The following is a 22,208-nucleotide window of genomic DNA, read 5'->3' on the forward strand; positions in this document are numbered from 1 at the left end:
GAGCTTGTGCCCACTGACAAGGTACAAAGCCAGCCACTTTCTAGTGCTGAAGAGTCCCCACTTCCTAACCTACACATGCAATAACAACTCTATGCTTGTAGAAGAACCCCATGGGAAGCCTGCACAAGAGCTTTTACACTAGAGGGCACTATGAGCTATTGCTCCAGCCTGCTGAAGCCAGGCACTGCTGTCCCGTGTGAAGAGACTCAAGATCTGCCTGCAGGAGACTAACACGCCCCTTGCTTATCCATGAATTGCACGCATGCGGAGCAAAGATCCCCGCCAGCTGACTGGCAGTGTGAGTATTTTAAGAACAAGGAGCAGGTGCACAGGAAATGTGGTAGCTGGTCCCCTCCCTCTAGAGTTCTCAAGAAGGGAGGTTCTGCAGTAAGACCAGCCGGTCCGACTGGCCCTTGCATATGTGCTAGAATTGGCATGGACCCACTACAGTGGCTGCCCTTCTGCCATCACTTAAAACAAGATGTGACGCTCACTGGAGTGAAAAATCCCACCCCCCCCCCAACTCCTGGTCTTTGATTTTCTCAGCTTATCACCTCTTTTCTTAAGAGGCGGGAAGGAAGGTCCACTTCCGACAAGGAAATACCTATATGCCAAACTTAACAGCCATAGCAAAACCAAATACTAATTTTAGGTTTCTCTATGTCTATGCACAACTTTAATGGGGGGTGGGGTCTTTAATGCTTGCAAAAATTTCAAATACATGTAACACCAAATTTAAGTAGAAAATATCTCTAAAGTACATAATGTGATCCTCTAACAATGACCAAAACTTAAACATTAGTGAGTGTCCTAATTAGCTTTAACTGTCCATCTGACACAACATAGTATCTTCTGAAAGGAAATCCTCAATTAAAGAATTATCTATACCACACTGGCCAGGAAGCACATTAAAGGGGCATTGTCTTGATTGTTAAAAGATGTGGGAAGGTCCAGTTCACTGTGGGCAACACTATTCCCTAGGCAGGTGGTCCTAGGCTTTACACACCAGGCAGATAGCAGGCTGCATCCTCCATGGCTTCTGCTCCTGCCTGTGTTCCTACCCAGACCTCCCTCAATAATGGACTGTGTGTGACCACTAAGTGGAAAAAAAAACCCGTTGTCCCGAGCTGCTTTGGGAAGTAGTATTTGTCACCGCAACAGAAAGAAGCTAGAGTAGCATAAGACAGCTTCTTATCTAAGATGTTACCCACATAAAATTTTTACTCATCTATATAAAAAAATTCAGAGTATGTAACCCCGAAGGTGAGGCTTTAAAATCCTGTGCACCGTTGGATTTTAATTGCTCTGCTGAGGATTTCCGGTTTCTAGTTTTCTGACCCCGCCCCCATGTGGGAGCAGAATGACTTTGATTTTATCTGTTTTTAATAAAAAGCTTCAACATAAGATTACAGGTTTTTTAAGAAGTTCTGCTGCCTCAAAAAAAATGGAAACCAGATTTTTTTCTTTCGAGCTTTTTCTATTAAATGTTTTATGTGTTAAACTGCAAATATTAAGCATGGCCTTCTAAAAACTCTAAAAGGAAAAAGGCCCGCAGGGTCTCACCTTTTCCCATCTGATCCAGAAGGGTTTGTCCAGTTTGCTTCAGCTCGTCAAGTCGGGGGGTTCTTTCTGTCTGTTCTTTTTCTAATCCCTGGAAATAAAGCCCAAATATAAAATACTGAAAACTTCCTCTCAATATAATGTTGAGACCATTTAAAACCTCGTGTTTAGTGCCCTCTTAACTTTTCTTTAGGTATCTTCAAAGTTTACCTACAAAGTACTACAATGAAAAAACTAAGAAATTCCTGGCCACTCTCTAGCTCTCAGAGAATTAATAAATCTGAAAAAGGAAATTCCAGAACCAATAATTACAGTGACTATACACTTTAGATTCTTTTAGAAGGAGAAATTATATACTCTGTAATTATGAGCTACTATCAAGAGGAAATCATTAAAATTAGTATTTTGGGTCCACGATAATCATTCACAAACAGTTTATTATATATCATAAGAATAAAAGTTTGGGCACACACCGTGTTTGTTGTTTTGTTTTGTTGGTTTTTCCAAGATAGAACTAGGTCTTGTAGAACCAGGCTGGCCTTGAACTCAGAGATCTGTCTATCTCCGCCTCCTGAGTGCTGGGCTTAAAGGCATACACTAAAACCACCAGGTTTTGGGCATAAATCTCTCGGCACTCTGAAGGCAGAGGAAAGAGTTCCTCTGAACTCTGTAAATTCAAAGCTAGCCTGGTCTACAGAGCAAGTTATAGGCTAGACAAAACTATATAGTGAGACCTTGTCTCAAACAAAATGAAAAAGGGGTATGAGAAAAAGAGAAGAATCGTTTGGGGACAAAGGAACTTGACATGGCTATGACAGAGGTCACCAAGGTGAAGCCAGAGACCAAGAGAATGATTTCAAACCTCAGTATTTTTTACTGGCATTATAGTTGGTCGGGGTCTAATCCTAACTCAGGTATGAACACACTATATTTCACATGCAGTTTTAAAGTAATGGCAATGTGCTTTATAGCCCACACTAAAGTGTTTTGGGTTTGAGAAGTGACCTTTTTTCATAGTACAGTGGCTGTCAGTATCTGTCTGCAGAGAACTGCCAGACACCAAAATCTGAGACGGCTCAAGATTTTTTTAGGTAAAACAGTGTACTGTTTGCATATAGCCTGCCTCTACCCTCTTGAATGTTCAAGTCATCTCTAGTTTGCTTAAAACACCCAACAAGATGCAAAGGCAAGCTAAGCAGGTGCTACGTGTTGGTTGGTGCACTGGAGAAAGTGGGGAGAGCCAATATGTGTCTAACTCAGATACAACCATCCTAGGACTCCCTCCATGGTACCTGAGCAAGACAGAAAGCTGCAATTCTCTAACAAGGCTGATAGGCTGGGATAAGGGGGCTGCAAACAAGTGGGGGGGGGGCAGCAGGGTATGAGCACACTTTATTCACACAGACTCTCTGTAATGTTTGGTGTGTAATAAATACAAGTTTTGTTTTCGGTAACTTTCTAGAAATCCTTTTCCCAATATTTTTAATTCGTTAAATGGCTCCATGGATCGAATGATGAATTATAGTCTATTTTTAAAGCTATCTTGTTTAAAGAGAATATATTGAGGAAATCTGAATACACCAAATGCTTTGTTGTATACAAAGGCAAAATACCTGTGGAATAGCACAAAGTCCTGCGTAGCTAGGTGCCAGACTATGTAGATCTAAACATGCTGAAAAGGCAGAAATGTACAACTCATTGATTCAGGAGGGAAAAAAAGAGAAAAATTAGAATTCCTCCTACCTATGGTAATCTGATGTATAGTGTGATGCTCTCAAATCCATCTGCAGCTACATTGATTTCACGGAAGCTTCTAGACCCTGCCACCTCTCTAGGCCAACAGGAAAATTGGCCCAATGGATTATTTTCTTTTCGAGCATGTTTATTTTATATTTTACCTTCAATTTCTTCTTCATTCCCAAAGTCTCCTGCAACTTCTTATACTCTTTCACCTCTGTGTTCTGAACGGCACTCTTGGATTTCGAAATCCAGTTCAGCAGCTCGGCACTTACGGCATCAAACCTGGTTCAAGACGGAGATGTTAGCCTGTGCCCCTGGCTTCTTCACTGATGCCTTAGCCCAGTAAAGGACAACCTGAATGCCCACCAGGCATGTATTATCAAACACTGCCCAAAGAGAGCAGCCACCCACAACAGTATCTCACTTTTACAATTAAAAGTGAGCACACTACAGGGTTAATAGAGTAATAATTAACATTTTTTTTTTACTTAATTGGGGATCATTTGTACCTTTATAAGCTATTGCAGATAACAAAAAACCAGATTTCATGAGATGGTCACAGAAAAGAACAATGACAAACCTTCCTAAAATTATTTTTATACAATATGTAGTTAACTCGACCTAACTTAGCCTTCAAGAAGCTTCAGGTCATCAGGAAGCAATGAAAAGTGACAGGACAGAACAGAAAGAATTTGCTAGCTACTAAGTGCAGCACTTCAGAGGATTGACTCCTCACCCATCCAGGGAAAGGATGGTCTCAGGGCATAACAGTGGTTTTGTGCTCTCCCTTCGAAGGGAAAACAAAGGAAAGGGAGGTCATACTCTGCAAGCTGCAAACGGGTGTGTCTGGCACAGTGAGAGCTGTGAGGTAAGGCTAATTAGCAAAGAGGCCAAACATCACAGCGCCAGTTACTGGAAGGCCCTGGCTGATAGACTAAGGACTTAAACAAACAGCAATAAAGGGTGTCGAGCACAGAACTGATAAGACTCTGTTCATAGGGTCCTATTCACTGCTGGGACAAAACCAGAGGCTTCAAAGAAAAGGCTGCCAAAGAAGGCCAGAGGAACTCAAGAAGGAAGAACGGGCAGGTTAAACATGGGATGCAGAGGCCGGTGAAAAGCCCAGAGAGGAAAGTGACCAGCCCTCAGCCAAGCCTTTCAGGTAGGTCACTAACACAATGAATCCTCACAAAACCCTATGAAAACAAAACACATTTTCTTTTTCTTTTTTTTTTCTGGTTTTTTGAGACAGGGTCTCTCTGTGTAGCTCTGGCTGTCTTGAAACTGGCACTGTAGACTAGGCTGGCCTTGAACTCAGAGATCCGCCTGCCTCTGCCTCCGGAGTACGAGGGATTAAAGGTGTGTGCCACAACCACCCAGCAAAAACACACTTTTGATCACTCCTGTTAGAGTGGAAGCAATAGAGCTCAGAAAAGTTTTAAATAACTGCCCACACCAATAAATGAAGTGGGACTTAAAAAAAAAAAAGATAGTCCATGTAGCCAGTCCCCTCACCCTATCGAGTATCAATACCACGAACAGGAAAAGATGGATTTGATGACGACTCTGGGAAGCATCCCTTAATGTGTTTCTCGTAGATTCTGTATAATTGCCCCTTCACTAAGGTACGGTTTCTGTATAATATGTGCTTTTGAAAAAGGCATGTTTACAGTATCTTAATCTAAATCACTGAGGTGTAGGGTTGGAGAAGGTAAGAGTTAAGAGAATTAACCAAGTAATAGCTACCAGCCAGAACTAATACGATAGTTCCACATTCCTGAAAGTAAGTTAAAACTGACCCCAGGCACCAACACCTGTTAATATATAAATGTTCCAGGCTAGTAACCAGAAGCAGCAATGCCTCTCTAGACTGTGCACCCACTTATCCCCAGACCTCCCCTGCCTTGCCGTTTCTTCTCTAGCTACAGCCAATCTAGCTGCAATGTGAACAACTGAAACTTCCGTCCCTAATCTTTCCTACACCCCAGCACTCTGGGAGGCAGAGAATGGTGGGTCTCTGTGAGTTCGAAGCCAGCCTGGTCTACAGAGTGAGTTCCAGGGCAGTCGGGACTACACAGAGAAACCCTCCCTCAAAAAACCAAAATGCCAGCAACGGTGACAATGAAATGCCTTGGGCTGGGGAGATGGATGGCTCACTAGCCAAAGTGCTTGCCCTGCGAGATCTGATTAGATTCCCAGAACCCTCGTTTAAAAAGACTTGGTGGCGCGCTTAGAGTCCCAGAGCTGGGGAGGCAGAGACAGCCAAATTCCTGAGGCTCACTGACAAGTAAGCCAGGTGGACCACGCCTCAGAAACGGCGGACCTCTGGAACACATGCATGTGTGCATGTGCACACATACACACACACACACACACACACACACACACACACACACATGCACGCATGGAGCATTTTAGGCTCTTAGTTTCTAAATGACCATTTCTACTTGCTGAGTAGTTTTGTTACTTAAGGATTCCAAATTTGCCCCTGGGCCACTTATTAAACCCCCTTTACTTCAGAAACCTGAGGGTCCCTGAATTTTACTTGAGCATAACATAAGAGATAACCAGAACCCAGGTGTCATCATCATCTTCCTTCTGTCTTCTTACTAAGATTATTACATAATCTTCCGGAAAAGAAGAAAGCCCAAAGATCATACAGTTAAAATGGCCTTGGAGCCCAAGTCAGGGTCTGTCCTGAAAATGAGTTAGATACACTGACCCCAGTAGCAGATAACCAGATAGGTAGAAATGCTGCTCCTGAACAGATTTTAAAAAATCCATATAGAGCCGGGCGGTGGTGGCGCACGCCTTTAATCCCAGCACTCGGGAGGCAGAGGCAGGCAGATCTCTGTGAGTTCGAGGCCAGCCTGGTCTACAAGAGCTAGTTCCAGGACAGGCTCTAAAAAAGCTGCAGAGAAACCCTGTCTCGAAAAACCAAAAAAAAAAAAAAAACAAAGAAAAAAGAAAAAAAATCCATATAGAAAACAAAATAAAATTGACTACTATCTGCATCAAAATTAAGCAAACAGATTACCATGTTTAAGGAATGCCCTGTAAGCTGAGCCTCGGAATAAGTGATTACTTGGGGCTCTCAATTGTCTGAGGAGTTCACTTTAATTCATCACCATCTCCACGGCAGACAGAATATATCAAAGGGTCTGAAAACTACATCACACCAGGAACTGCTAAGGAGAGGCCTGGCTTTAGGACAATGGGAATGAATACGAGAGTCAACCTCAAATATCCACGCGGGGCAGGGTTGAAGAGGGGCTGATCGGGAGACTAAAGGAAAACTGAACTGCATTAACAATGAGAGAGTCACACGGGAGAAAAACCAGTTGGCACAGAGGAAGACTAGCAGCCTCTGCAACCAAGGCTGACAGGGAACAGATACCACACGCTTGCCTAGAAGCAGCACTGCGCATGGAGGCCTGTGTGCCGATATGTGCCAATGACGCACAAAAGGTCACAGACCTCGAGGCTCCATCTTTCCCCTCTGCTGTGGTCCATGGCCTCCTCCTAGGATGTACCTGCCATTTCGTAACAAACTGTCTTCGCTCCTGCTATTATCTAAGTAGTCCTGACAAAGTCTATCTTCCAGGAATACAAACTAGAAATCCCAGTGGGCATCCTCCAGACTCTGATAGAGGCCCTCCTGAGCTCTCCACAACTCTACAGAGACAGCACACAGAACGTTCAGAGGCAAGCTTGAGACGTAGAAACATTACAAGTAAGATTTCACTGCCTTCTGCTACTATGCACCACGTGGACTCGGGCCTCTGTGACGGAATTAACGCAGTAATGAATGTCCGCATCGATCTAATCTGGAAGGTCACGACTAGCCCCTCATAGCTCCCTGCTCACAACACCCTCTCTGTACGTTTGTCCAAACTAGATGGACTGGAATAAGGGGAAGGGACACATGGCAGAGTTCATCTGCACCTCCAGGAAGTACACCGAAGGTTGTTTATGCACTGAAGTGACCGGGCCAGTGACATCGAGAACAGCTTGCTAGGAACACAAGCTGCTGAGAGTGAAAGTCGCCGAGCCAATGACAGCAGGGGCTACAGTGAGAAGGCTTGAGGTGGCACATTCTCTTACCACAACTGCACCACCTCTGGACTTGTCGTCCTGTGACATGATAATGAGCTGCCGAAGTCACCTTGGGTACAGTGTTTTGTTTCTGGCAGTGGATGGCTCGTTCTTCACTACAGGCAAGTTTAAATTAGACTCACACCACGATACACCCTGTCTAGTCCAAAGTCAGCCCTGGAGACACGCGCTGCCAGATGCGCCCAGCAGCTAACGAGGGTTCAGGAAATAGAAGATGGCTGCTAAAATTGACAGCAGCGGTATCTTCTTCCCTGCTGCCATTGCCAAAGTCAGGGTCCTACAGCTGCTGCTTGGAACTCCAGGTGCCCTAGTCCTCCACGAGACACCATTAGAAGGCAGAAAACAGGCTGAGGGTCAAAAAGAAAGCCAGCTGGTACACCGCGAATCCTGCTTTCTCTCACAAAAACCAGACTATGCAAAACAGATCGTTCTAAGTCGGGCCCCTCATAACTGACGATGTACCCCAGCCCTGGAATCTCACTGCAGGACATGACAACAAACTAGAGGCCTTGTTAAGGGCTCACTGTGACCAAGCATATAAGATCCAGTACCTGGAACACAGTACATCTTAAAGGACCTGACACAGCACAACAAAGGCCTAGGGGATGCCGCTGAGTTCCCCTTCTTCTAACCATCTCCAGCTTTCTTTTTGAATCAATAACAAAAGAGATATTTCAACCCAATAGAGGTCTTTCAGCTAAACAGGAACAATCTATTTAGGAACCTGGTAAAGAAATTGACAAAGAAATCCTGAACTCATGGAGGAAGGAGAGGATGGGGAGAAAGCGGGGGTGGGGGGGTGGATAAGAGACCAAAGATGCATTATTTCCCTGAACTGCTATTTTAACAGTGAGAAAGGGAAAGAGATTCACGAAGAATAAGGAATTTATCAGAAGCCAAACTGTCAATCCTTTAACATCTGAAAGAAAGAATAAAGGAGAAGCTGCAAACAATCCTGAGGAGGTGGGGGGGGGATGGGGATGGGGGAGAAGATGAGAGAGGAAGAGTTGCTGTATTCCATCAGTCTCCAAATCTAACAGAGGATGAATAAAATCCCTCGGGGCAATTTAGATGCTTGGGTCCTGTGAAGCAGAGTATTCCAAAGACTCAAAAGGCAGCAAATGAGTTCAGCACTGCATTTCCATAATAATGAGTATGTCGAACTTTGCATTTGATTAGTGATTAGTGCAAGCTACTTTCCACATGAGCCAGACATTGGGATGTCTCTCACTTTTTCTTGGCCTCCACGTTCACATGGATCTGCCTCTTCTTTGGCGGGGGAGGAGGGGGGAGCTCCTGTTTAGACTTTTTGGTTGTGCCTTGTTCTCTGACGTGAACAGTCTCCAAAAGATCCTTCTGAGAAATCTGGGACATGCCAAGCTTTGCAACAGCCTGAGTCACCTGAAAGAAACGTCACACCAAGCTTTAGTTTTATATGAAGGCCTTTACTGAGAGATATTCACATAAAACTCTCCCTGTGAAAATGTGCAATTCGAGCCAACCATGGTGGCACACACCTATAATCCCAGCCCTTGGTAAATAGAGGCAGGGGTTAAAGTTTCGAGGTTAAGCCAGAGCTACCCGAAAGCAAAGGGTAAAGTCTACTTCGGTGGCTGCTCCTATAGCTCCATGTTAGCCATGGCCAGGCCATCTTGTGATGCTCCTCCACTCTGCTTAAATAATGGCAATTCCCACTTCTTGTTCTGGCCATGCTGCTGACCCCCCGGAATGGCTGACCAAAAGAGATGTTTATTGACATTTTCTAAGTTGCCACTCACCTTTTCTTTGCCCAGGACAAAAGAGAAAACAGGTTAGTGTCCTTTCCCTTTCCCTTTTCTGCCATGTGACTAACCTCCCTGTCCGCAAGCAGACAGTGAGCTCTGCTTCCTGAACTGAGAACCACTCCGCAGACTTTTCTTCCAAATAAAAAGCTTGTACTATCATTGAGTAGCTCATATCCTTGTCTCTCTTTTCTTCTGCTGGGCTTACACTCTAAGACCACTTAATGACCCCAAAATAGAACCTTATACCTGTTCACAGCATCCCATACCCTACTCTCCACCCCTGGCAACCTCACAGCATCCCATACCCCAGTTCCCACCTTGGCAACCTCACAGGATTCCTTTCCCCAATCCCCACCCCTGGAAAACCAATAAGTGCCTTTCATCCTGCCAAACGTTATCCTGCACATCCCAGGGGCACAGAACCACACTGGGCATGACTGACTTCTTTTGGTTATCAGGATGCTTTCCTGGTTCAGTCATATTATGCCAATGCCTCACTTTTTATTGTCAATTAGTACTGCATTAGTACGATTTTACTTCATGGTGGAATCGACTACCCCAATTGAAAGGTACCTGGTTTGAAGAGTCTTCTAGTCTCTGAACCAAAGAATCCCATCTCTGCGTTAGTTCCTCGGAGTCCCCGTTCATCTTCTTAGATGCCTTGGGATTATTGAGTAATTGGCCCACATCCTGGCCAATCTCACTCAGTTGGTCCAGTGTTTGCCTCTTCATTTCCATGTCTTCCTTCAAAATCTAGTATGTAAAACATTTATCAGACAACTCTCTCTCTCAGCAAGGCTTATCTTCCTGGGGAAGAGTACGAGGTAGGTTTGTGGTACCCTTCTCTATGCTACAATAAATGGCTCTTGGCTCAGTACCAAGGCTGGCAGCAGCCTTAGAGTAATGGCAAATGAGCCATAGCCTGTATTCACTCCACTGTATTAACACCTAGTTAGAAAACACTAGACATCACAGGTTTACAACGGACACCGACAGGGACACACTTACAGCCAGACGCCTGACACTGACACTCAGTTCCCTTTGGTCTTTGAAGTTGCCGGTCTGGACTTTATTCAAAGCCTCTTCTTTTTCGATGAGCCAAGCTTCCAACAAACACTACAAGTAATAACAAAAGTTTGAAATATACATGGAAAGTCATCTGGTGATTCACATAAGTTTCCAAATATCTAACTTGTATTAATGGCATCACATTTAATTGAGGATAATAAGAACTTTAAATACCTATGTCCAAAGAGCAAATGATTGGCAAAAGCATTAGCCTCCTACAACTTACAACAGAAAAACCTGCTATTAGTCCTAACCTAGGGTGACTGGCAATGTGTGGACAGGATTTAATGCGTCCTCCAAGGGCTACTATGCTGGAAGACTTTGGTCACCAGTGTGTCAGGTAGGAGGTGTGTGGAACCCAGTAGGAGGTCACTGAGGGTACTGCTCTCAGAAGGAAGAAAGGAAGGACTTCTGGGGCTTCCGTAAGTTCCTGAGAACCACTGCTATAGAAGAGCAAGGCTGACCCCTTCCTGACCTCTGGTCTCCTCTGGCCCCACATGAACTCTTCCTTTGGTGTCTACTCCTACCACCGTGCCAAGTGTTGTGGTGTGACAGAGAGGGCTTTCGTACCAGAGCTAGAACCATATTCTTTGATGTTTCCACCTCTAAAACTATGAATAAAGCAAGCCTTTAGGACTGTAGGTGTAACTCAGTGATAGACTTTTAGGTTCAGTCCTTAGTAGGACCTCAGAAAAGAATAAAAATAAGCCTTTGGGTCCTTATATATTTCCCAACCTCTAGGATGTTTTTGGTTTGGGTTCCATTTTGTTTGTTTGTTTGTTTGTTTGTTTGTTTGTTTTAGACAGGGTCTTGCTAGCATTATCAAGCTGGCCTTGAACTTGAAATCCTCTTGTCCCAGCCTCCTGAGCACCTGGGACTCACAGGTATGTGACATGAAACCTGGCTCGGGATTTTGCTGGAGGGGGAAAACACTATTCCATACAGTAACTAACCCCCAAATATCAAGAAGATGAGTAGATTGAAGACGCTAAATCCACGTATGATGAGCTTTAAAAACAATCATATAATAGCTCTAAGTTTTTTGGGATTCTCCCCCCCACCGCCGAGGGGTGTCAAGATGGGATTTCTCTGTGTGTGGCCCTGGAACTCACTCTGTAGGCCAAGCTGGCCTCAGACTCACAGAGATCTACCTGCCTCTGCCTCCCGAGAGTGGGGATTAAAGGCATGTAACACCACACCCTCATGACTCTAGTTTTAAGCAAGAGGAAGTACAGAGGGCTTTTCTCGTCCCTGCTTCTCATTTTAGAGAAGGGGAGAGAAGTCAAGTGACATGTTCGAAGTCAGCATGCTTGTTACTGGCTGAGCTGGGTCATGAGCCCCTACCCCTAAATCAACCATCCATCCACAGCACCGTGCAGGAAAAATATGCAATCTGTCAAAGTTCAAAAGCAATTCCATTAAAGGAGGAAGTCTGAGGATGGCCCAAGGCCAGCAACAAAAATACTTGAAACTCACAGCCAAAACCGTGTGTTCTTTTAGAAGATATTAAGTGGTATAGCAAGATAACCCTTAAGGGGCAACTGTGACCACATTAAGGCAATCCCCCAAAGTAATAATTATTATAGAAATGTTTTTATATATAGCTTAGGGGAGAGGGTTTACTTCTGGGCTATAAAATGGGGTAAATTCTTTCTCAATTGTCTCAAGCTATTCCTTATCTCTGTAGTGTAGTAGCACCAACACCCCCCAAAAGAAAGAGAAATAAAAGACGCATGCAGATACTAACTCCTGTCTAGCAAAGTTGATAGGATACTCAAATAGATAACCAGGGAACAGAACAAAAGGTACAGACATAATACAGGGTGGGGGGGGGAGAGTTAAAGTGATGAATGGTCGATTTAAACCTTTAGGTGATACAAATGGTCAAAATACTTGATATCCCTTGGTTTTTATTTTTTTTAATTTCAAAGTTATTTCCAGACTTCAATAAATTATGTCTTCGACTTTCTATGGTTGTGATAAAAACACTATGACCAAAAGCAACTAGGGGGGGCTGGAGAGATGGCTCAGTGGTTAAGAGCACTGGCTGTTCTTCCCGAGGTCCTGAGTTCAATTCCCAGCAACCACATGGTGGCTCACAACCATCTGTAATGAGATCTGGCACCCTCTTCTAGCGTGCAGGCAAACATAGAGGCAGAATGTTGTATACATAATAAATAAATAAATCTTTTTTTTAAAAAAAAAAAGCAACTAGGGAAGCATAGGCTTTGTCTCCACTTTGAACTCTCAGGTCACGCCCTGTCTTTGAGGGTCTTGGACAGGAACACAGGGCAGCAAAGGTGGAACGAGAGGCCTGCCTACTCTAGCCTGTGTTAAGTTGACAAAAAACAAACAATAAACAAAGCAGGATAGCAAAAAGACCACACTAAGTTTTTTCTGACAACAAAAATGATTACTGAAGAAAAATATTTAACTATTGTATGGGACACTTTGACCTGAACATAAAGTTCCAGGTGAATGTACCCATTGCTAAAGGGCGTCACCCACATGTCAGAAGGCAGAAACCAGTCTAATATATGATTCTTTTTTGGTGTGGATCCTACTTCAATATGGGATCTCATAACCCGTACATGCCTGAAATCTGCTACACAGCTGAAAATAAAGTCGAATTTCTGGTCCTCCTGCCTTTGTCTCCCTAACTGGGTGACAGTTATGCGCCACACCCACTTTATGGACAACTAAGTATGTTGCCCAAAGTTTCATATACTAGGCAAAAGTGCGACCAGCCAAGGCACACATGCATACGCATTATGTCATCCTTAACTGACAGAGGAGGAGGAGGAGGAGAAGGAAGAGGAAAAAGGAAGAAAAGGGGCAAGGACAACAGAGGATACCAAGCTGATTAATCACTTAGGTTTAGACAAGTTTGCAACACTGTGTTTAAAATGTACTTACTGTATCAGCCACTGCACATGGAGAGCCAGGAGACCTTACCCATCTGGCTCCTGATCCCCAAGCAGGATAGAAATGTGATGTGGGAGTCTTTTCTGTGTGCTGTAACTACCATTAATAAATAAAGAAACTGCTCTGGACCTATAGCAAGGCAGAACTTAGGTTGGCAGGGAAAACTGGACTGAATGCTGGGAGAAGGAAGGGCGGAATCAGGAGAAGCCATGGAGCCGCCAGAGACAGACGCTGGGAACTTTACCCGGAAAGCCACAGGCTTGTAGCGATACACAGATTAATAGAAATGGGTTAAATTAATATGTAAGAGTTAGCCAATAAGAAGCTAGAGCTAGCAGGGCGGTGGTGGCACATGCCTTTAATCCCAGCACTCGGGAGGCAGAGGCAGGCGGATCTCTGTGAGTTCGAGACCAGCCTGGTCTACAAGAGCTAGTTCCAGGACAGGCTCCAAAGCCACAGAGAAACCCTGTCTCAAAAAACCAAAAAAAAAAAAAATAAATAAAAGAAGCTAGAGCTGATGGGCCAAGCCAGGAAGAACAAGCACCCTCTTTCCAACAGAAGTGCAGTGTATTTAAAAGAGTCAAGATGGACACTGTGGGAACATTGTGTCTGCTTATTTTCTAGACTACAAGTGTGGTGTGGGGATTCCCCTTTGTATGCTGTGGATACCATTGGTTAATAAAGAAAATGGCTTGGCCTGGTAGGGTAGAACAGAGCTAGGTGGGGAAAACTAAACTGAATGCTGGGAGAAAGAAAGGAGGAGTGAAGGACAAACCACCCAGCCGCTGCCGGAGACAGACACACTGAAACTTTGCTGGTAGGCCACGACCTTGTGGTGATGCACAGATTAATGGAGATGGATTAAAATAAGATGTAAAAGCTAGCAAATAAGAAGCTAGAGCTAATGAGCCAAGCAGTGATTTAAATAATATAGTTTCTGTGTGCTTATTTTGGGAGTCTGAGCAACTGGGAAATGAACAAGCAACTTCTTAATACACAAGTGTTTTGCACTTAGGAGAAAATTTTCACTCCTTTGTATTCTGTCTTGATAAAGACTTTTGTGGAACGCTAAAGAGAGGGCAAAGGGCCACCATTCTAAGAAAAAAACTATGCAGACAATTTTTCAACACAGTGCAACTGAATGTTCATTCAAAGGCAATGCTAGAAAATATTTTCTCATTAATTTCAGCCCATATGCTGCTAAGAGGTAAGAGGGAGATTATAATTTAATGTTCACAATGTATTGAGGCTATTCCTTTACCCATTATTTACTGAGCACACACTACATACTGGGAATTGTATTGGTACATATTAAAATGGGTCACACAATGGAAACCCAGTAATAATTATAATTTAAAAATTAAGAATGGTACAGATCTAAGCACAAAACATTACAAATAATGAACAGAGATCAAATGAATATTACCGTGGAGCTATATACCGTAATCATAATGAATAAGGAACACAAATGGAAATAAAATATTGATAGAAATTTGACTTTCAAAATAATAAATAGGGGGCTGTAAATGTTCAGTTTGCAGGGTTCATGGCTATGCACAAGTTCCTGACTTCACTCCCCATGGGAAACAGGTAGAGTGTACCACGCCTGTAATCCCGGCATTTACAGATTGGAGACAGGAGAATCAGGAAATCAAGGTTATCTTTAGCTACACAGTGAGTCTAGGAACAGACCAAGTAAATAAATAATCAAGCAGACCAAAACTGTAGGCAAGCAAATGAATTAATTCCTTAAATAAGCAGCAATCAATAATGAACAGGCAGTCAATTTAAAGCTTCAAGTGATACAAGTGGTCAAAATAACTTGCTTATTTTTGTAAGTATTTTTTTAATTATTTGAAAACTTCAGTAAAATATTTTCAAAATTATATCACGTTATGTCCTTCCCAAGGCAGGGAAGAGGGCGCTGTGTTCCACAGCCTGAATGAAATGATGGGCTCCTTGTCACTTTGTCTCGTCCTTGATGGTCAGGAGTTTCATTCATACCTGTTCCTCCAGTAATTCCTGCCACAGAATACTGATTTCCTGCAACCTGTTCCAACGTTCTTCCGTCCACCGGCATACCGCAGTCCAGCGCTCACCCAGTTTCTAGGGAAGGGAGAAGCCAGCATCCATCAGAAGAGCCAGGAGGCACAGTCATATAGTTTCCCAAGAAAGCCAAGACTGCCATAGCTCCTTGTGATAAAGCACCAACTCATGAAAAATACTTCCTTTTCCTTGGTTTTTCAAGACAGGGTTTCTCATTAGTAGCTACAAAAAATACTTTTAAGGATATATATGAGAAAAAGAAACTAGTTTCCATAGAATGTAATTATTTAAATCACTCAGAGCTAAGAAAAAAGCAAGTGGAATTCCTGTTTCTACACCACTGGGGGTTTGTGTGGGAATGCAATGTATTTTCAAATTGGGTATATGGCTGAGGTTTATTTTTTATTTTTAACACTTTGTGGGGCATAATCCAGAGATCAGTATGTGCTCAGCAAGCATTCAACCACTGTGCTACAGCCACAATCCACATTTGACTTTCTCTACTTCAGGCTTTTCAGGCTGTGTTCTCCTTCACAAATTCCTCAAGTAGCCTCACACAGGAAAGCCTGGGGACCACAGGAGTAAGCTCCTGGGCTTTCAAATCTTCTTAAAGTTCTGTCCTAGGCAGCTGAATTATAGTCTCATGCCTTCACTGCAAGGGCTGGAATGAAGGCGGGAACACCTGGACAAGGTGTAACCCACATCACGTGGAGCCCCCAACTGGGAAGTACAACCAAAGGCAGGTGTCATGGTTTGTGCCCCATCTCCACCCCATGGCACTCTAAATTCAAACAGTTGTAATTCTCAAGGTCTCACATGAATGGAATCAAGACGGTGGAAGTTTAGCTTGAAGTTGGGCTCTGTTTGAGGTTTGGTGGGGTTTTCTGCTTTGTTTTTATTTCAGCTAGGTTAAACCAGGTCCTGAAGGGTGGCCCCATCATGATTAAATCCTAATGGTTTAGTAGATGAAGGGAGAGACACTGACAGACAGACATACATATGCTCCTGCTCCACTGTGAAATAGCCAAAGAAGATCATGTGTCAGGCTGTCTGGACAGGCTGCCTCCAAAACTGGGAGCTAAGTAAACTTCTTTCGTTATAAAGTAGCCTGCTTCTGGAACTTCATTATAGTAACAAAAAGATGGTTGGCAGAGTCTACTTGTTTAGGGTAGGGTTGGCAGGAGGAGGAAGTGGGTAGGTCCTACTGGCCGGTGTCCTCACCTGTAACTGATCTTCCAGGACAGCTGTGGCGCTCTCTCCACTGTTCTCATCAACAATTACCACCATGTGGGTTAAGGAATTGACCTTCACCTGTTCAGCCTCAAGGTCATTTTGCAAACTCTGGAAGAAGAAAAGAAAAGAAGCTAAACTATGATTTCTGCTTTTCTTCATTGCCAATGGTAATTAAGGAAACCTAATGAGGCATTGTGTTGCCATTCCCAATCATTACTCTAAGTGCTGAACTGAAGAAAGCCTGAACACACCTTTCCATTTCATTACGAACCTGAGTCTGAAAGTTCAGCATCAAAACTGATCACAAATGTGCAAATGTACGTGCCCTCTTCGGTCCTAATTCTGCCCAAAAACAAAAGAAGAGGAAGAGGAGGATAAGGGAAGCTTGTGTCTATTCTAGGAATAAGGATAAAAACATAACCAAATGTGGTTATCCCAGCACTCAAGAGACAGAGGCAGAAGGATTTCTGTAAGTGCAAGGCAAGCTTGGTCTGCATAGAAAGTACCAAGTCAGCTAGAGCTACATGACAAAACACTGTCTCAAAAAAAAATGTAGAACAGGTGAATCCAAAAGTCCAGAGTTTGGAGTTTAAGCATACAGAATCAGAGATCATTTTCTCCAGCTCTATAAGGTGTGAGATGTGAGATGAGAAAAAGCCTATACAATTCATACAAATTGTTCTGATTAGCTCCCCAAGAGAGCAACCAGAACAAACATATGGACGTCTTCACTTTCCTCTTCCACAGGAAAAGAACAGTCATTAGACATCTGTAGAGAGTAATTTGTTTAAACACTGGCAATAGTGTTGTGAAATGCCTCTTGGGGTGCTTAACCCTAAAGCTTTATTAATCAGCTATCCAGTTGTTTTACTGATCAATAAAATTCATACAGGGAGAGTGTCTCTTTCTTCCTTTCCTTCTTTACACTGGGAAAACTGAAACACTGGCTCTGGGACCAAGTTACACTGCCCGCTACCTTTTGGTTCCTCACACGACCTCCACACCCTTCTGAGAAGAGGCAACGGCTTTCCTTGCAGGATTAGGTCTAGATACATCTTCCGAAGTGTTTCTCTGCCCAGACTCTGCATTAATGACCACACACCCAGGTTCTCTTGCACTTGTGAGTCCCAAATCACCCTTTCCACATGTGGCAAGTGTCATACACTTTCAGAAGAACGACACACACACCTGTACAAACTTTCACACCAGGCTCTGAAATGTAACCTCCCCACAAACACCACTACAAGCTCCTGAATAACACACACACACACACACACACACACACACACGCCCCAGGTAGGCTGAGTGCCACCTTCATATGCAATGAAGTAAACAAGAAACGAGGGACTGATTTACTTTATGTTCTTCAAGCAGCTTTTGCAGGGACGGCAGGTCATCACCCAATGGGATGCTTTCCATCTTCTGAATGCGTTCTTCCGTGAGGGTTAGCCAGCCCGAGAGCTGTTGCAGCTGCTTCTTCTGCAGTCCCATCAGCACATCGTGCAGCCTGGCCAGGGGGACAGAACATGATTGCCTCCACCTTGTTCCCTGGCAGAGGCACCAGGGCAGTGGGAGCAAGAGATATACACGCTTGTCTAACTAACGGTCCAAGCAGCAGAGAGTCCGTCAATGTAGAAACTAAGGAGGAAAACCTTTATTATAGTCATAACTAGAGTCCATTAAATACACTGCAAGAGCATAAATAACAGTTCCCTGTATTCATAACAGAATCATTGTTTCTACACTCAGGAATTCCTGCCTATTAAATTGGTGGAAACGGCAAAGGAATACGAAACACATTGTGGAAAGTGAAACTGACCATGGGATAAGATTGTGACCGAACACTGAATGGGACGTTCACGTCACACTGCCCTGTGGTCACCTCCCAGCAACTCCTTGCTGACATTAATGCTACTGCACAGAAATGGCCACCTGTGGAGGTGAGTTTGCACGGCCAACTCGGGGCAGCCTAGAATCAACTGATGGGAAAGTCTCAATGAGGGGTTGTCAAGATAAAGTTGGCCTGTGACCACGCCTACGGGGATTGAACTGATCACCTTAATTGATATGGGAAGGCCCGTCCCAAAGCGGGCTTGGGGCCCTGGACTGTGGAAGACTAAAGAAAGCTAGCTGAGCACTAAGCACGGGTGCAGTCATTCCTGTTGCTCCTGACTTGGAAATGACGTGAATACTTACTTCAAGCTCTTGCCCCTGTGGTGCCCCCAAAATGATGAGAACGTAACCTGGAATTGTCAGCTAAGATAAGCCCTTTCTCTCCATGGTATTTTATCACCATAACAAAAATAAACCTGTGATATCATCCATGCAAAATATATTCTCCCTTCTCACCACCACCTCCCACATCCCAGCTTTTTCCCGTGTCCTGACTAACATGTGAAGGAGGACACAGAGAGAGATCAGGAACATTCCAGTGCCAGGACCCACAGAAAGGAGTCAGGCCACTGCAAGGCCTGCTCTGTCCTGATCCTTTTCACAAGACCCACAGACCCGCACTTGAGCTTAACTGTGCAATGCGGGCTGCGGAGTCGGGTTCTTGTCCCTTGAGTTCCACTCACCGCGACTGCCTCTCCATGCTCTCCACCCGGAGGGCCTCCCATCTCGCGTTCAGCAAGGTCATCTGTTCCTGGATCTCAAACTCCTCCTCGTCCGACAAAGTCCCTTGGGTCATCAGTTGGTTGCCAGCCTGCAGGACACTGCCCACACTGCTCTGGTGTGCTGTCAGCTCCATCATAAAAGTCTAGAAAGGAACACAGTGGGCAGTGGTGAGTCACTTGTCGCAAAAACATAAAAAATAAAGTGTTAGCGCATAACCTGGGTATCAGTGCCATAGAGAAAGCAACCAAGACAAAGGAGCATGACAATGTATTAAGCTTTGAAAATGAGAAATCAGCATCAACTAGAACTCAGAAGAAAGCTAGATCAAAGAAAACAATGTTACAGATAATACTTTGTTTTTAAAACTTTTACATTTGTTTATTTATTTGTGTGAGCTCCCGTGCATGAGAGCACATGCACTTGGATGGGAGGGGGACAACTTTTGAGAGGTGGTTCTTTCTCTCTCTACACCAAGTATGTTTCAGGAATGAAAGTTGGGTCATCAGACTTACCAGCCAAAGACTGTATTAGGTAGGTCATCTCTTTTAAATAAACGCTGATTATGTTGCTAATATATCATAAAGGTGGGATTAGCCATACATATAAAAAATAATCAAAACACCACATTCACATACAAGATAAACTTCTTACGGAATATTGCCATTTCTAGTAACTTCAATCCCAAATGTCAAATAACATCACACACAAACATACATATACACACACAAACACACACACACACACACACACACACACACACGATAAAACAAAAACAAAAACCTGCTTAACCAAAAAGAATTCCCATACAGTGAAAATCATTATTGTATCTCTAAGTAGCAAACAATTCCCCTTGCACAAAACTGTCCAGGAGCACTGGATATAACAGTGGATAAATCAAACAATAAATGAAAATAATGGCTTCTCCGGGAGCATTAGAAACCTAATAATTTAGGATACCAGTTGGTCATTTTGATTTTCAGCTACAGCTAAACATTTCAAAGAGGAACATCAATATGCACTGAAATCCATCAGCAGTTCTAAAAAACCTAAGATTGAAGTCTGGAATCTGACTCCCATGAACTGCCCATCAGCCACTCCAGTTTCCTAACCAAGCCATTTAAGGAACACAGGCACTGCACCGTGACCTTTTTTTATAGAGCAGAATTCAGGAAACAGCAAGCTGATCATGAAGTCACCCCACCCACACCGCAGTCAGGCACTACCCCCAGACAGATCCGGCTCTCAGCTACAGATATTTACTTCATGGGTAGCAAACTGCTCTTTGACTTCTTCGACATCATCAGAAATGTCATCTTGCTCCTGGAACGTGTCCTCCGCAGACAGCAGCCAAGTCAGCACTTCCTCTAGAGCTAGCTGGTAGCTGTCCAAATCCATGTCCACCTCAGTGACAGTGCTGGGGGTCTCAGCTCGGGGATTCTGGCCTTCCTCAGCCAGCGCTGCGCTCTGTGGAAACAAACCCACAGCAATCATGAAGATACAGATGTTCAACGCACTCACACTGTCTGGGAAAAAAACAAGCAGGGACCAGGATCTCAGGAGACAATCCGGCTCTCATGAGCTGAGCAAGCAAAGCCATGAATTCATCAGAGGACACTTACTTGGCGCACTAAGACATAAAGAAATACGAAATAGAGTACACACATGAGTTCCACATTTGAGGAAATTCTAACATATAGAGTCAGGGAGAGAAAAATATCCCACATGAGTCATGGCTGAACAAAAATAAATGGCTCTCCAAGGAAGCTCGAAATGCCAGCGGTCCCATAAAGGGACACTAGTTGACTTCATGAAATAGAGAACATTGAAGGAGCACAGAAAGCATTCTGGCCCTTGGACAATGGCTACAATTTACAGAAAAAGCTGGCCAGGAACTCTGCTTGGACCCCTGATTAAAATTCCTTCAGGACCCCACATTTTAGTATTGCATGTTAAACACTGAACAGCGATGCACAGACAACCTGTGGTACTGACAGGATTTTCTGTTTCAGTTTTTGGCCCTCTAGTTTGGGGTTTTCGGTCTGGGGGTTAAGGCTTGTAGAAGAAATTTCTGCCAATCTCTTTTTGAAACGAGTTTCTCATTAAGGACTTTGTGATCTGGTAATCAAGCCTATGGACCCCTTGCTCTCCGGTTCCCCCTTCAAAGCTAAACTTATTTAAAACTTGTGAACAGACCATTCCATGTTCAGTCCTCTAGCACATTTTTAAATAAAATCTTCTACTAGTACATGAATGAAGAGAGCAGTACTGTGCCATGCTCACACACATAACCACTACTGTTTCTTAACATTCTGTTTCAACACTGTTTCAACATTTGCCCCCAGACAACTGAAAAGTTGGCAAATCCATTTTTAGCCTTACTTTTAGAGAGACCATATACAATTAACCAATTCAAATGTCTCTCATGACAGCTATGCCAGAACAACACACACCAACCAGGAACAAGATGAGACTGCCATCACGTGTTTCTTCCAGAAGCTTCTCAGTGGCCTCCTCTAGAGCTGACCCCTCCTGACTTCCCTAGCTCTTCTTCCCAGGAGCAGAACACTGGTTCCCTCCCAATTCAGTGGCCCTAACTATCTGTAAGTGATGGATCTCCTGAAGCATCTTTTTCTTTATATACTTTGACTGAGTGATATCATTTATTTCTATTGGTTTTTAAAAAGAAAACAATCCATATCCTGTAGATATTCTATTTCAGATAAAACTCTCTTCTACCCGCCAGCAGCTCTGACACCCCCGGAGTCTAGAAGATACATCAAACCATATCCACAGTTAAACTGTCCACTGTTTTACCCCCATCAGGCTCCATGCACCCAAGTACTCCAGCCAGGATTTCTCTCTCTCTTTCTTTCATCACCCACGTTTAATCTGCGAGGTAGTCCTACCTTCAAAGTTCAACTCGAACCCATGCAGCCCTTCCACGTCTACAGCCATGTGTGTCTCTCCTCTGGCGACAGTGGCTTGCTGACTTTTGGCACCCACAGTCCCACCTCCCAATCCATTTCCCAGACAGCAGAGAGAATGATCCCTGTCATGTGGTCACACCCACAGGCCACCAGGCCTGAAATCCCCCACTGTCTTCTCAACGCTCTTAAGTCA

At 43.8% G+C, this 22,208-nt stretch overlaps 1 protein-coding gene across 7 annotated transcripts in view; it reads right to left on the bottom strand.

The window, feature by feature from the left end:
- The window catches only part of Utrn (utrophin), a 498,374-nt gene that overhangs the window by 337,182 nt on the left and 138,984 nt on the right, over positions 1-22,208 (bottom strand). For all 7 annotated transcript variants that reach the window (XM_038338349.1, XM_038338350.1, XM_038338351.1 and 4 more), the window contains 10 exons: positions 20,349-20,552; positions 19,049-19,230; positions 17,829-17,979; positions 16,461-16,580; positions 15,198-15,299; positions 10,209-10,316; positions 9,774-9,953; positions 8,648-8,817; positions 3,459-3,582; positions 1,564-1,651 (listed from right to left, as the gene is read on the bottom strand). In XM_038338349.1, the coding sequence (XP_038194277.1) occupies positions 1,564-1,651; positions 3,459-3,582; positions 8,648-8,817; positions 9,774-9,953; positions 10,209-10,316; positions 15,198-15,299; positions 16,461-16,580; positions 17,829-17,979; positions 19,049-19,230; positions 20,349-20,552 (1,429 nt within the window). The remainder of the gene's footprint in view (positions 1-1,563; positions 1,652-3,458; positions 3,583-8,647; positions 8,818-9,773; positions 9,954-10,208; positions 10,317-15,197; positions 15,300-16,460; positions 16,581-17,828; positions 17,980-19,048; positions 19,231-20,348; positions 20,553-22,208) is intronic.

This window comes from Arvicola amphibius, chromosome 8 (genome assembly GCF_903992535.2).
Source record: "Arvicola amphibius chromosome 8, mArvAmp1.2, whole genome shotgun sequence".
In the NCBI taxonomy this organism is placed as follows: domain Eukaryota; kingdom Metazoa; phylum Chordata; class Mammalia; order Rodentia; family Cricetidae; genus Arvicola; species Arvicola amphibius.